This window comes from Microtus oregoni, unplaced genomic scaffold, assembly GCF_018167655.1.
Source record: "Microtus oregoni isolate MIOR12 unplaced genomic scaffold, Mior012 000020F_ref0000438, whole genome shotgun sequence".
In the NCBI taxonomy this organism is placed as follows: domain Eukaryota; kingdom Metazoa; phylum Chordata; class Mammalia; order Rodentia; family Cricetidae; genus Microtus; species Microtus oregoni.
The window spans coordinates 36,349,448-36,365,604 of NW_024543079.1; the positions used below are offsets into that span (position 1 = coordinate 36,349,448).

At 38.3% G+C, this 16,157-nt stretch overlaps 1 protein-coding gene across 2 annotated transcripts in view; it reads right to left on the reverse strand.

Annotated features, from left to right (window-relative positions):
* Atrn (attractin) overlaps window positions 1-16,157 on the reverse strand; it is a 151,521-nt gene that overhangs the window by 46,260 nt on the left and 89,104 nt on the right. For both annotated transcript variants that reach the window (XM_041670850.1, XM_041670851.1), the window contains exons 19-24: window positions 12,292-12,429; window positions 10,797-10,890; window positions 10,055-10,107; window positions 5,873-5,967; window positions 2,251-2,329; window positions 234-391 (exon numbers count right to left, since the gene is read on the reverse strand). In XM_041670850.1, coding sequence (XP_041526784.1) covers window positions 234-391; window positions 2,251-2,329; window positions 5,873-5,967; window positions 10,055-10,107; window positions 10,797-10,890; window positions 12,292-12,429 — 617 coding nt within the window. The remainder of the gene's footprint in view (window positions 1-233; window positions 392-2,250; window positions 2,330-5,872; window positions 5,968-10,054; window positions 10,108-10,796; window positions 10,891-12,291; window positions 12,430-16,157) is intronic.

The window sequence follows — 16,157 nt, forward strand, 5'->3', positions numbered from 1 at the left end:
ACTTTTTACTTGAGTGCCAAGGATGCAAATCCAGGTCCCTATGCCTGTGCAGCAAGCCCTGCACTCACTGAGCATCTCTCCAACCCCTAGAACAACATCCACATGCTACTCAGTCTTACGCCAAGAATCCTCAAAGGCAAGGCATCATGGTACCATTCAGTTGCCACTGACTCCAAAAGAGTGAATTTAGTCTTCACTAAATCCATACAGTGAAGTTCAAAAGCATTTCTTACCTGAATTTTGATGGGCCAGGTGAAATTACTGACATAAACAAAGAAAGTAATGTTTGGATGGTTGCGAAAATCAAATTTCTCATTAGAGAAGCTATCTTTGTATTCCTTGATGTTGGTTTTTGAAACAACGGGCATCTCTTCTCCAGTCTGGGTTCCAGCTAAAAGGAAGCAAAGAATGAAAATAAAGACTCTTTTTTGGAAGGGGTGAGGCAGGGCAGTAGACAGAGTATTCCCTCGTTAGTAATGAGGGTAATGGTTTACTGACCACTTACCATGGCAAAGCCTTTGGAGCTCAGTCTGTACTCCACACAACACATTCTATCCCTCATCCATAGAGTAGAAAATCCGAAATTCTAAGAAATCATTAACTAGCCTCAGGGTTGACAGCCACAGGGAATGGATCTGGGATTGAACCTAAGAAAACTGACACATAAATTTGTATCCAAACCGTCCATACTGAAAATGGCACATGTGGCCATGAAATTATCACCAGAGTCCTTCCTATAAGAGGCACTGGTGGGAACTGGAGAGATGGCCTAAGAGTTAAGAGCATCAACAGTTCTTCCAGATTAGAATCCCAGCACCCACACAGCAGCTCACAGTCACCTGTTATTTCAGTTCTAGGGCACCCAACACCCTCTTCTGAGCTCCATAGGCACCAGACACAGTGATGCACAGACATGCATGTAAGCAAAACATTTATACACATAAAACAGGCACTGACATTCACTCTGCACTTAACACTTTATGTCCTTTGTATTTTTCTTCACACTGTGGCATGTGACAGTGCTTCAGGCCTCTGTACCAGGGACATTTATTCATCCATCACTAGCAGGAATGTCCTCAAGTAGTCACTCAGTCCTTCTTTCTGTTACCAGCCAACACCGCATTCAGGACCCTAACTAGTATAACATTGTTTCTACATGGCCTCACATTTTATATACTTCATTGGCCAAGATTCTAAATAAATAATTTCTTTGAGAATGATTAAACTTCAAGCACTACAAAAAGTACTTCCTTTTTTTCACTTATTCCTTGTAACACTATATTTCAGGCACAGTTGTGAATATGCCCAACACATTTGTAGCGATCATGTTGCATCATAAGAAGGTTGGATACACTAGAACATAACAAGGTATTTTTACCACATCATTTCATAAGAAGGAAACGATCAGAAAATGGAGGTAACCTGGGGCTGGAGAGATGGCTCAACAGTTAAGAGTACTGGTTGTTCTCTCAGAGGACCTGAGTTCAATCATCAGGACAGACGTGGTAGCTCAAAATTGACTGTAACTCCAGTTGGGAGGAGGGAGGGCACCCGATGCCCTCTTCTGGCCTTCTCAAGCACTGCACGTACATGGTATATTTACATACACACAGGCAATGGCAAACATAGAATTAAATAAAACAAACTTAAAAACCAATTTAAAAAGAAAAGGAAAATTTGATAACCTGTTCAACACCACAGTGCAGGTAAATTCAAACCAAGGTCTATCTACAGAGTTATCAAGTTATGGAGTGGTTTTCTATCTTAACTGCTATACTAGGGCCATCAAAATTTTAATGAATCACCGTAAGATAAATAAGAAAGGAAAAGCTGTACTTTTAAGACTTAGTTTAATTCCCAAAGTATGGTTATCTATACATATTAAAATCCCTTTTCATTGAAAGAGTTTTCATTTCTTAAAACTTTGAGTCATTTTAATTGTTCACCTATGACGAACAGACAGAGATTATCATAGCGCTAGAAGGTGGCACAGAAAGGGCATAAGAGGTGGCAGCAAAGCAGAGAGTGACTGCCCACCAACCCACACCTATGATGTTGGAGGCAAAGGCTGAGATTATTCATTCTGAGTAATCCTAAGGTTAGACAGGAGTCTTATTTGCTCGTTCAAGGTGTCATGGCTACCAAGTAGCAAAGGTGGACTATGAGCTCATTCATTTAGCTCCAGAGGCCACTTTCCCAACTCCTATACTACATTTGCTAACCCATCATTCCTCTAGGTGTGTCTTTTACCTGAGAAGCTGGTGGCCCAGGTGATGTTGAGGTTGAAGTTTTTGGAGGCGTTGATAAACATGTCCAAGTCCCTGTTTTGCTGATGAAAAATACACACGGTTAGGAATTGTTAACCCTTTTCAGATTTTAAGATTAGGAATTGTTAACCCTTTTCAGATTTTAAGATTAGGAATTGTTAACCCTTTTCAGATTTTAAGATTAGGAATTGTTAACCCTTTTCAGATTTTAAGATTAGGAATTGTTAACCCTTTTCAGATTTTAAGACACAGCAACAAGCAGGTCACAGTGCTCTCAACCACCTCATCACAGACTATTTTACATCTCAGGAGGAGCTCGTGCTCAAAGAGGTGGCAACATTTCTTGTCAGTTTTTCTCAACACAAGTAAGAAGATGAAGATAAAATTTCATTTGGCTCCCATAGAAGTGTGAAATCCAGCACTTTATGAGATGTCAGCCCCATGAAAAAAGGACCCTTGCCTTGTACCATCTGTCAGAGAAACTTACGTTCAGCATTTCTGAGTAGCTGTTCCCAAATGCCCAAGGTTCCTAATTACCAGGAAGAAATCTGACCTAGAGGTCCAATTTCTACTTATTTATTATAACTGAAATCCACATTATTAATCCATATATTATAAACTGTCTCTCAAATAGGAATTGGTTTCTAAAACTCTTACAACAGCTCAAATGTACTAAATTTAAAACATAATTTATATTCATCCTTGAATTAAAAAATATTTCACTCACCAAAATTACTAGAAGAAAAATATGTCTGAGTATGGTTTCTTAGCTTTGAAAATGTTGCTTTCCATTTACAGCAGTTCAAAGTGCCAGTTTACACTTTACAGCAGTTCAAAGTGCCAGATTCATTTTGATTCTTGGTTTTAATAACTGAAGTTTTTGTGGAGCTGGACAGAAGTCACTGTTGGTAAATTCTAATGATGTTTTTAGTTTTCACTGAAATTTCACTAACAAATCTTTTTTGGGGCCTACAGTGATTTGAGTGTGAATGGCCTCCACAGACTCATGTGTTAGAATGCTTGGTCCCCAGTTGGTAGAAATGTTTGGGAAGGGTTAGGTGCTGTGGCCTTGTTGGAAGTGAGTCATTAGAGGTGGGCTTTGAGGTTTGAAAAGCCTATGCCATTCCCAGTTAGTTATTTCTTGCTCTGTCTTCTACTTGAGGATAAGATGTAAGCTCTCAGCTACTGCTCAGCACCATGCCTGCCTGCCTGCCTGCCTACTGCCATACTACTCCCTGCTTTGATGCTCACAGAATCTAACCCACTGGAACTGTGAGCCTCAAATTAAATGCTTTCTTTATAAGTTTCCTTAGACATGGTGTTTTGTCATACAAATAGGAAAGTAATTAAGACAGGACAAAATAATTGCTTTGCAAACCAATCAGTTGCTATATTCTTTTTGGAAAAAATGTTATTTTATATGAATTGGTGGTTTTGCCTGCATATATGTCTGTGTACCATGTGCATGCCTCGTGTTGGAGAAAGTCAGAAAAGGGAATCAGATGCCCTGGAACTCTAGATACAGACAGTGTGAGCTGTCATAAGGGTGTTGAGAATGGAACCTGGTCTTCTGCAGGAAGTGCTCTTTAACACTAAGCCATCTACTTCAGCCTTAGACGCTGCATTCTTATGTTTTATAACTTAATCCAACCATGCTAGAAGTGCTCATTTTTAAAAAGATATTTAAAACAGGTTAGAAAAATTACAATTTTTCTTTTTTATAAAAAGCACCATTTGATAGTTATACCAGAAAACCACAATGGAAACATTTGCAATGCCATTTTCAAAATTGTGATTTCTAAATGAGAGGTTTCTCTCACAGCGCAGGGATTGCATTCAAGAAAATTTTATCTTCTTTTGCAAGGGGAGATGTGTGTTTATTTATTTATTTAACAAGTATCTGCTGACAGCACACAGTTAACAGCTACTTCTTCCCATGATACGGACTAAAATCCTTGTCATTTTGTAAAAGATACAATACATATATTTAGACAAACCTAGTAAGAAATCTTTCATAAAACACACCAACCATCTTGTTAACAAGCATTATAAAATTCTACAATGCTTATTTGTTTTGACAGAGTATACTGAGCTGATCTTTACTCACTATGTATCTGAGGCTGGCCTTGAGTTGCTGATTTTCCTTCCCCCATCTCCCAAGTACTGAGACTACAGGTATAGTTACCATATGTTTACTTTAAAAAATAAAATGAACACTATTAAGTACACCCTGAAAGACTGACGAGCACTTGCTGCTGTAACAGAGAGCCAGGGTTCAATTCCCAGAACCCTGGCGCCAGAGAGGTAGCAAGCAACTCCACTAGCCATGAAACCCCACTGGGCCATACCTGGTCTAGCTTCAGAATTAGCACCCAGCCTTAATCCATCCTTTGCATTACAGATACCTATGTGAATCTTGTCTAAGAGTTTCCCATGGACACAATGCAAAACTTGGTTTAGAGGGAACCCAGAAAACCGTGGTACCTCTTTGGAAGCTTCATTCAATGTTTTGAGATATGGAAATCTACTAGCTAACGTGTAAACATAGGGAAAAATAAAAATGCCAAAGAGCCAGGGAAATGGCTTTAGTCCACAGAGCTGAGCCCCCTGCAGCTGAAAGGCTAAATTTATTCTCAAGGTGTCTCTGAGTCTTCATTTCATCAACCGGCATGAATCCACACACCCATGCTGTGATACCCATGATGTTATACCCACGACAACTCCAGTTGCAGGGGATCCAATGCCCTCTTCTTCCCTCTACAGGCACCAGGAAAACATACATGTGGGCAAAACACCCATAAAAATAAAACAAAATAATTTTTAAAAATTTAGGTGCATCTGCAAAACTTTGCCATAGAGTAATTTAAGATTGCTTACATTTACTTAAAGAGCTGTTCACCCTTAGGAACTAGAGAAACAGCCTAGCAGTTAAGAGCACTTACTACTCTTGCAGAGGACCCTGGGTTGGTTCCTAGCACATATATGGTCTGTAACTCCAGTTCCAGGGGATCCAACCCCTACTTTTGGCCTTCACAGGCACTGTACACATGATGTACAGACATACAAGTCGGTGCAGCATTCATTACATAGTAAATAAATTTTAAAAAACTGTTCACTCAATAATTTGTCTTCTTAATACACTGTCATGAACATTATTCTACTACTACTTTAAAAACTCAGTGATGTTCACCTTTGGAGTAGGAAGAAGATAAAATGTGGAGTCTAGACATTACCTTGTTCCCTGAGGAACTACTGCCAGTTAAAGGCTACCAGAGAAGAGGGAGTCATGTTCTGCAGGGCTGTAATCACTGGCAGGGTGCCCACGCACCAGTAAATAACCTCGCACCCATTCTCTTGCAATCTGCAATAAACTAATTAAATTGAGAGGGACACACATACACACACTGCACACATGCAAGGGGGAAGGTGACTTATTGGTAGTATAACACTGTCAAGTAAATGAAAAAAATATGTAAAAGATTACCATGTATATTCCCACCCTGATACTATTCTGCTACTATGCAGTACTTCTGTCCAGGATGACCAAGGTAAAAGACCCATACAAAATTCAACACAAAATAAGACAACTTGAAAGAAATTCTTACTTCATCAGGAGTAGCCACAAAATTGATGGCTGTATAATAGCGATCGTCTTCCTGGGACAGACTAAAAGTGAACTGATAGTCAATGAGAAGGGTATCTACGGGAAGAAAGAATATATACTTAAAAACGATACAGGCAAATCATATATACCACACATATATAATAAGAATTAAAAAATAAGAACTGATACAAAATAAAACAGGTCTCTGAAGGCACAGCTTGTGTTACTCACAAAATCAGCAGCTATGAAAGGATACTAACTATCCCCAGGATTTTGAGACTGGGCCTCATGTTGCCTAACCTGGCCTTGAATTACTGATCCTCCTGCATCTGTACACAAGTACAGCTGTGTGCCATTATGGGCAGTTCACACAGGTTTTTTTTCAAACCTGTGAAACCAAATCTCTGCAGTATCTTTTGAATTACCCAGCAAACCTTACTTACTAAGACCCTGATTGAGGCTTTGGCTCAAAATTAATTCATCTATGAATATTAACTAAATATCTATTTATACATGCTATGCTTTACTTAAGGACACAAAGGTATAAACTAATGACATAACAGAAACCAGGTCTTTGTGGGAAAAGGGTGGATTCAAAGTTGGGGACAAAGAATATAACTTTAGTAATATGGAAAGGAATAAAACAGTCATATATACCAGTGTGCTACAGCTTCAATGCATGTTCACTACCACAGACTACACAATTTTAAAGCCTGTTGTACAAAACAATAAAGACCTGTCTTAGAAAAGGGCAGGATTGTCAGGTGTGGTGACATATGCCTTTAATCTCAGTAACAGGGGTGAGGGACATAGAGAGCTGGGAAATTAGGTCAAGCCTGGTCTACACAAGAAGTTATAAGTCAGCCAAGGCTACATAGTGAGACTCTTGAAGAGGTTTATTTTTTCCTAAATAAGACGTAATAATGGCCAATAAGAATATAAAAAGATAACCAGCCACACTAAGCATTAGTGAAATAAAAGAAAATCAAAACTACAATGATCTACTTTTTCATATCCATTATTCTGGTTACTACTGAAAAACAAAAACAAGCCCCCAAAATAAGTGAATCTTTGAGCACGCTAGGGTAGCACTGTGTGCTCAGCTGCGTCTAGCCCCAAAGAAAGGTGAGTCTGAAGTGTGCTACATCATGGATGAGTGTCACAGGCTCGAAAGATGAACACTATGGCTCCATGCAGATGTCACACCCAGGCTATTCACAGAAACAAAACAGAATGGGTGACTACTAGGAACTGGAAAGCATGGGACAAGGAAATCACAGGTTTTATTTTATATTATTATCATACTACTACTACTCTAGCCCAAGGTTGGCTTCTTTTTAATACTTTAGCAATATTGTAAAATTCTAACTGAAATTGGGAGTGACAAAAACTAGAGGAAAACATGAAGAAATAATTTTTTTTTTTTTTTGGTTTTTCGAGACAGGGTTTCTCTGTGGCTTTGGAGCCTGTCCTGGAACTAGTTCTTGTAGACCAGGCTGGCCTCGAACTCACAGAGATCCACCTGCCTCTGCCTCCCGAGTGCTGGGATTAAAGGCGTGCGCCACCATCGCCCGGCAAGAAATAATTTTTTTATAGAATTAGATTATTGCATCTGTAAGTCACTTGGGCTTGGTCTCAAATCTCTGGTCTTTGTGCTACTCTCACCCCAGTTCTGGGCTTGTTTATGTGGTGCTGGGAGCTGGACCTAGAACTAATTGAGCAGCAGCTCCAGCTGATAAATCCACTTTTAATTTTTTAAATAACGTATCAAATGGTTTTTCAAAGTGACTATACCATTTTCAATTTGTCTTCTGTTTCCAGATTTTAATCTTTAATAAGTGACCAGTTTCTCTAGTCATTATGATATTAAGAATACTATCAATAACTACCTAGATTGGTGATTAAAACACTATCCTTTTCCAGTTTGGTAAGGTCAGTTTTCTTTTTCAACATGGTTAACTAAAGAAGGTTTATTACAACAGATTGAATGCAAAAAACAGATTATAGTTGTCTTCTATTAAACCAGAGAATCCACTTTTTTGTGTATACAAGTTTGCTGGTCAAAGACGTTCTGGGGTGTCATTCCTCAGGTGCCATCCACTTGTTCTTTTGAGACAGGTAGACTACCTAGCAGTGAGCACCACTCTCTAGTGTTGGAATTCAAAGCCTTTGCCACCATACTTGGCTTTTTGTAAGGGTTCTGGGTATAAACTCAGGTTCTCAAGCTTGCACAGCAAGAATTTCAACCAAGCTACCTCCCCAGCCCAGTGTGAAATGACTGATTACAGTCATTTCAGGCCTGCATCTCATTGCGTGGTTCTAAATATATAACCTACCTATGGCAACATAATAATGCTTAGTATTTTCTGAAGTATTTGTTGATTTTTAATTATTCGTCAATCACATTTTCTTTAGTGAATCTTTGCCTGTTTTCTAAAATTTGTTTTTTCTTCAGTGCTAGAGTTTTTGTTTTTTGTCTTTTGCTTTTAACTGTAACTATTTCTTATTCAGTTCTAAAAGTTCTCTCTATATCCTAGTCATCAGATTTTTATCAAATGTAGAAATTATAGGGACAGGTGTGGTAGTGTACTACTTTAATCCCAATACTCAATTATAGGGGCAGAGACAGGCAGATGTTTTGTGAGTTCAAGGTCAACCATTCTACAAATCGAGTTCTAGGCCAGCTGAGGCTACCTACTGAGGCCTTTGTCTTAAATTTAAAAAGAGGGGCTGAGGGCAGCAGAGACAGCTCAGTGGTTAAGAGGACTGGCTGCTCTTCCAGAGGACTCAGGTTCTATTACCAGTACTCAAATCGAAGTTCTGTTGGTAACTTCAAATCCAGGGAGCCAGATACCCTCTCCTGACCTCCAATGGCACCAGACATATACATGTTACACAGACATACATGTTGTAATAACATGCATACACATAAAATAACAACAAAAAGGGTTTTAAAGAAAATAATGCAAGTATTATTTGAGAAGGTTTATACTATGTAGCCCAGACAGGCCTCAATCTCATGTTCTCTCAAGTGCTGAGATTACGAGCATGTGGCCCTACACTCAGCTTGTTTTTAATTTTTAAAAAATGTTTTTTGCTTTGTGGTGCTGGGGACTGAAACCAGGACCTTGCTAGGTAAGCACTCTACTACTGAGCTACATTTGCACACCCAATTTTCAAAATGTAACTTTTAAATTTTGAAAAAGTACACATTAACATTTTCTTTGATGAATCAGTTTTAGAAACATAATTAAGAATTCTGTAGGACCGGTGGTCCCAGCTACTTGGGAAGCTGAGGTAGGAGAACACAACTTGAAAGCTGCCCTAAGGCTACAGAAGAGCACTTTTCGTACCAGCTTGTATTTAGGATTGCAGATGTCAAACATTAATTCCTTTATGTCTTGTTCTATAATCTGGAACCTACTATATAGATTTTCATACATTCAGAAAATATATTTATAATAATCCTGGCTACCTTACCCGACTCACTTTTCACTCCAAGTTAAGAATTTGGTGTTTTGCTTTATTTGTTCCTAAATATGTGGTGAACACAATTCAGCTCCACAGAGATGCTAAAACTTCACCTGTATCTCACAAACTCTTCCGTCATATTCCATCTTGAATTGCGCTGAGAGAGACTACACCAGGCAATGGCAAATGGGGTGAGCTTTTGAGGAATCAAGGAAAGCCAGCAAAGCATATCCCTGTTAACTGCTATGGACAGACTAACAGAACTATGCCCACAATTAAAATAGTACTCACCAAGTCAGGCACATGTCTATGAGTATTTGCTATAGCCCTCAAGCATTTCATTCTTTTTTTTCTTATTTATTTATTTATTAAAGATTTCTGTCTCTTCCCTGCCACCGCCTCCCATATCCCTCCCCCTCCCCCAATCAACTCCCCCTCTCTCATCAGCCCGAAGAGCAGACTGGGTTCCCTGCCCTGTGGGGAGTCCAAGGACCTCCCACCTCCATCCAGGTCTAGTAAGGTGAACATTCAAACAGCCTAGGCTCCCACAAAGCCAGTACGTGCAGTAGGATCAAAACCCAGTGCCATTGTTCTTGATTTCTCACTGGATATTAACCTTCATCAAGCATTTCATTCTTAAACCATGTAAAAGAAAACAATGTAGTTTTGCTCAATTACTATGTTTCTAGAAACAAGAATTATAAAAACTTACAATAACATGTTCCTTTGAGAGGGTTTCCCTGGTATCGGTTTTCTACCTCACATCTAGATAAAAAAAAAAAATATTTTCTGTTGATATTTAAAGCACAGAATCTACATTCATTTTTAAACCAAGTGGATCCTTTTACATAAACTATACCATTATTTAGGTCAGAAGGACTAATCTATTTGCATCAGTTTTTCTGCTAACTACTCAGCAGTTTACACCAGCAATAGTCTAAAAGCAAGTCCATGAGTAATAATGCTAGATTCTTCTTATAAGGAAAACCACATTTTCACTTTTGTGTGGATTATGTATTCTTCTCAAAGTGCAGCTAAAATATTTTTAAACATTTGTTTCTCATTTCTACCCTGTTCTTCCTATGTAAATCAATTGTATTCCTTTATTTCCTTTTTAAATTTTTTATATTTATTTATTCATTTATTTGTTTGTTTAGACAGGATCTCATACATAGCCCTAGCTGGCCTGGAACTCAATTTAAAGAGATTCTAACTTTCTGAAGCCATAAGCCAAATTAAATGCTTTCTTTTATAAGTTACCTTGGTCACGGTGTTTTATTAGAGCAATACAAAGTAACCAAGGCAACCTATCTGAAGCAAAAAGGCAAATGTCCAAATAAATCTACTCGAAGACCCCGGGAAACCAGGGCAACAATAGGCAAGCAGGTGCTCTCAGGCTTCATGCAGCTTCATCCCCTGGCCCTCACCGGTGATACAAACAGTGTGGTACTCACAGCTGGCACTCATCCCCCTTGACACCCTTGGTGGTGCAGAAGCACTTGCCAGTGTTGGTGTTGCACAGCGATGCATGACCGTTGCACTTGCATGCTGAAGAAAAGGAATGGAACACAGGTCACAACTGGTTTGACAGTTTATTACCACAGACTTTGATTAAGACAAATAATTTTGCCTGAAATGGGTTTATAGGAAAGACAGACTGACGCAAGAAAAAGCACTGAGTAAGATTCATTATTTTTCAGCTAATGATTTATTTCTAATAATACAAAGATGGCATTAAAGGAATCACCATTCAAGGCAGAAGGAAAGACAAAGCTATATTCTGCTGCCACCTGAAGTACTCGCTATTTCCATCTCTGTGACAGACTCTTCCAGCACTATGTTTTTTGTTCAATACATATTTAAGAGCATTTGTAGTATGTCATGTGCTGGGTCCTTGCCCTGTGGAGATGACCTGCTCCATTGAGTTTTTTCTTGGCCTGAGAACTCCTTTCTTAATTTGAGCTTAAGGGGTCTTTAAACTATAGGATTCACAATATTTTTCGATTGTAAACTGGAACAAATAAAAAAATGAGTTCATAAGTGTGACTTACTGATTAAAAAGACATAAACTTATGTTCTAACAATAAAGCAGCCTATGGCTTTCAGACTTCAGACTTGAATATGAAAATGTGGAACTATTCAAATCTTAAACTATCTGAGAAGTTCTAAGGAGAGCCCATGTGAAACTGGGCATTTGGGAGGTACAGGCAGGAGGATAAGAAGTTCAAGTTCATCTTCAATTCCCTAGATCCTGTCTAAAACCAACCAAGACCAAACGCAGGCCACTGCAAAGACTTTATCGGGGGTCCTCAGGAGGTCAGTGGCCCTCCCACCACAGACTGGCAGGTGTTGCAGTCTCTGTCAGACGTTAGTTCAGAAGGGGGTTCCCTTGAATGCCACAGGTTTTCAAATGTACATTACTCCTACGTCTCTCTCTGAGGTTTCCAGCAGAAGACTTATTTGGATGTCTCTGTGGTACCTTGTTATGGAAGAGAGAAACTGAAGAGACTGTCTTCATTCTGACTTCTCATTCCCAGCTTTCCTCTCTCTCCCCTCACAAGGCTGCTGACCTGGCTCCCCAACAGTGAGAAGATAACCATGCACCCAGCGATGCCCTGCTTCCCCTGAGCTACTGTGCTTCCATGGGAGGAAAGATGGAACAGAGGCAGCTGATGCCTTTCCTGATGTTAGCTTCTTGTTTTTACTTCTGCTCAGTGTACATAAGGGTTTAACTCCTTCACTGCTGGTTTGTTGCTTTAACCAGCTGACCCCAAACCTGCAAGTTCAGCTCTTTCCTCTTCCAGATCAGCTGAACTCTTAACACTGTTATCTAATAAGACAGAATCTCAAACCAAGCGGCTTTTCCCTTTAAGACATTTAAGTCAAATGTAAGTACTGTACTATTCCACTTGATTGTGACCACTAACAAAGCTGACCAGTGTGACTTACGCTGACATTTGCCTCCATTAGTCGGATCACCATAGAAGCCAGATATGCAGGTCTCGCAGTGCTTGCCGGTGGTCAGGTTCTCACACTTCTCACAGATACTCTGGTTGACACATTTGCTGTGGCCATTGCACTGGCAAGCTGAAAGGCAAAGAATTTTAAGGGTTCCGTCTGTCCCACAGGAGGACTGGGTAGGTAAATTCCACAGACTGATTTGCATATACTCTAAATGTTAATCATCAAGTTAGTTCGGCAAGTTTGTCTGTGCCTACAGTTCCAACTACTAGGAAGGAAGAGGCAGGCAGCATCCCTATTCTATGGCCCTACCTTGCTTAAGCCCGGAGGCTGGAGGTCAGCCTAGGTAACATAGTGAGATTCCCATCTAAAAAAGTTTTTTTTTTCAATAAAAAAAAAAGGAAGGAAGGAAAAAGAGCTGGGTGTGGAATTCAAGGCTGTCCTTGGCTATGTAGCAAGTTTGACGCCAATACACACAAAACAAAACAAGGTTCACTAAAAACCAGTCTGAGAAAATAAAAATACCAAAAACAAATTAGTCTTGAAAAACCAAAATCATATTATCAAACAAGGTGAAAGTCTACAGCAATATAAAAATAATTTTTGTTATTATTCATTATAAAAACTCATGCTTATGATAGTGTACTTGAAAAATGAAGGAAAAGAGGAAAAAAAAAAACAAAAAATAATCTCATTACCCCAAAAACATGGTTCATATTTGATATCTTTCCTTTCAGGATTTTTTAAATTATTTATCTTTCTTTTCTTCTCCTTTTAAAAAAATGAGTAATAGTACATGACTTTAACAAGTTACTTTCTCCAATAAATAAGTCATTTGGAAAAAAATAAATAAGCAGAGAAACCTCAGAATTAAATGACTTTTTACATAAAATGAATTTGACAGATATTCATAGACTAGCCTACCTAAACGACAAAGAATATACATTCTACTCAGCAGCACAGGGAAGCACATGCTGAGACACAAAAAAAACCTTAATAAATACAAAAAAAAAAATCTATGTATCCTATCTGTCCATTATGAAATGAAACTTAAAATCAACAGTCAACAAAACTCTAGTAAGTGTATAAATTAATTACTGAATGATGAAAAGTTCAAAGAAGAAATCAAAATATTCCTGGAACTAAATTTAAAAGAAAACACAACACGACAAATCCCCTAAGCTCTAAGTTAGAAGCAGTTCTAAGAGGGAAGTGTGTCCCAAGATTCTCATTAAGAAATCCAAAGAGCCCAAATAAATGACTTAAGGATGCAAGGGGAAACTTTGGAAAAATAGGAACTGAAATAAAACCCAACCCAAACCCAGTAGATGACATGAAATAATTAAAAAAAAAATCAAAGAAGAAATCAATGAAACTGGAACAATAAAAAACAATGAGAAAAAAAAAACTCAAGGACTCTATGAGTCGGTTCTTTAAGAAGGTAAGAAGAGTGAGAGACCCTTGGCTCAGCTAACCACAAAGAGATCCACAGAATCATAAATGAACAGGGAAACATCACAACAGACACCAAAGAAATACAAAATGTTATAAAGAAATACTTTAAAACCCCATATTCCATTAAGTTGGAAATCTAAAAGAAATGGAAGAATTTCTTTATTCATCCAAACTACCAAAGTTAAATCATGTGGCAATTAGCAACCAAAACAGACCATAGCAAATAAAGAGAATGAAATAGTAATAAAAAGCCTTTTAACTAGACAGAGTCCAGAGCCAGATAGATTCATAGCAGAATTCTACCAGATGTTCAAAAAAGAACAATAATCAACAATTCTTAAATTATATAAAAAAGAATAGAAGGATCACTCCCAAATTCATTTCCAAAGCCCGAATGACAGTAACACCCAATACCCAAACTGCAGACCAGTATGCCTGACAAACACAGATGCAGAAGTCTTCAATAAAATACTAGTGAACACAATACAAGCACATATCAAGAAGATCATCCATCACAAGTAACTGGGCTTTATTCAAGAATTTCAGGTAGGCCCAACATACCTAAGTCAGTAAATACAATAAATCATATAAGTAGACTTAACAATGAAATCACAAGCCGGGCGATGGTGGCGCACACCTTTAATCCCAGCACTCAGGAGGCAGAGGCAGGCGGATCTCTGTGAGTTCGAGACCAGCCTGGTCTACAGAGCTAGTTCCAGGACAGGCTCCAAAGCCACTGAGAAACCCTGTCTCGAAAAAAAAAAAAAAAAAAAAAAAAAAAAAACAACAACAACAAAAAAAAAATCAATGAAATCACATCTAAGAAGATGAAGAAAAGAGCTCGGGAAAAAAAATCCAATGCTTTCATGATAAATGTCCTAGAGAAAACAATACTGGAGTGAACATACCTCAACATAATAAAGGCTGGATATGACAAACCCACAGCCAACATTATCTTAAATGAGGAAAAACTCAAAGCAATCCCATTAAAATAAAAAATAAGACAAGGTTGTTCACAGTCCCCACTCCTTTTTAATACAGTGCTGGAAGCATTAGATGGAACAATAAGGCAGGAGAAAAAATTAAAGGGATACAAATAAGAAAAGAAGTCAAATTATCCCTATTGATATATGACATGCTATTATACACAAGAAATATCAAAAAGTCCATCATTAAATTTCTAGAAACAATGAACAATTTCAATAAAGTGTGGCAAGGTACAAAATTAGATTTCAAATATCAGTAACTCTTGGGCTGGAGAGAAGGCTCAGTAGATAAGCTGTTCTTGCAGGGAACCTGGGTTCAATTGCCAGCACCTACATGACAGCTCATAACTGTCTGTAAATCCAGTCCCAGAGGATACAATGCCATCTTCTGGTGCACAGATTAAGTTCCAACAAATATTCATACACACAAATTTAAAAAAAATAAACATATTTTAGAATGAATAAGAAAAATGTGGTACATTTACACAATGGAGTACTACACAGCAGAAAAAATAACGACAGCTTGAATTTTGCAGGAAAATGGATGGAGCTAGAAAACATTATTTGGAGTGAGGTAACCCAGACACGGAAAGATAATTATCACATGTACTCACTCATAGGTGGTTTTTAAACATAAAGCAAAGAAAGCCAGCCTACAAACCACAATCCCTGAGAACTTAGACAACAATGAGGACACCAAGAGAGACTTACATAGATCTAATCTACATGGGAAGTAGAAAGTAGAAAAAGACAAGATCTCCAGAGTAAATTGGGAGCATGGGGACCTTGGGGGAGGGTTAAAGGGGAGGGGGAGGCAGGGAGGGGAGCAGAGAAAAATGTAGAGCTCAATAAATATCAGTAAAATAAAAAATAAATAACTAAACTTAAAAACACTGACACACTCCCATTTAAAATACCAAAGACAATACAATATCTAGGAATAATATCTATGAAGGACTCCTACAGTGAAAATCACCATCCTACCAAAAAGCAATTTACAGATTTAATGCAATCCCAATCAAAATACTGACAACATTCTTCACAAATATAGGGGAAAAAAATCCTAAAATTCACATGGAACCCGAAAAGAGTCTAGACAGCAAAAGCAATGTTGAGCAAAAGGAATAAAACTACAGGGATTGCCATCACAGATTTCAAGGTACATCACTGAGCTATTGCAATACAAACAATTTGGCGTGAGTATAAAACAGACATGCAGACCAACAGAATAAAACAGAAGAGCCAAACAGCAATGTTCATAGCTACAGCCATCTGCTATTTCACAAAGAGGCAAAAACATAGGAAAGATAACATCTTCAACAAATGATGCTGGGAAAACCGTATGTTCACATGCAGAAGAATGAAAATAGATCTGTATCCATCGCCTTTCAAAATAACTAACTCTAAATGGAT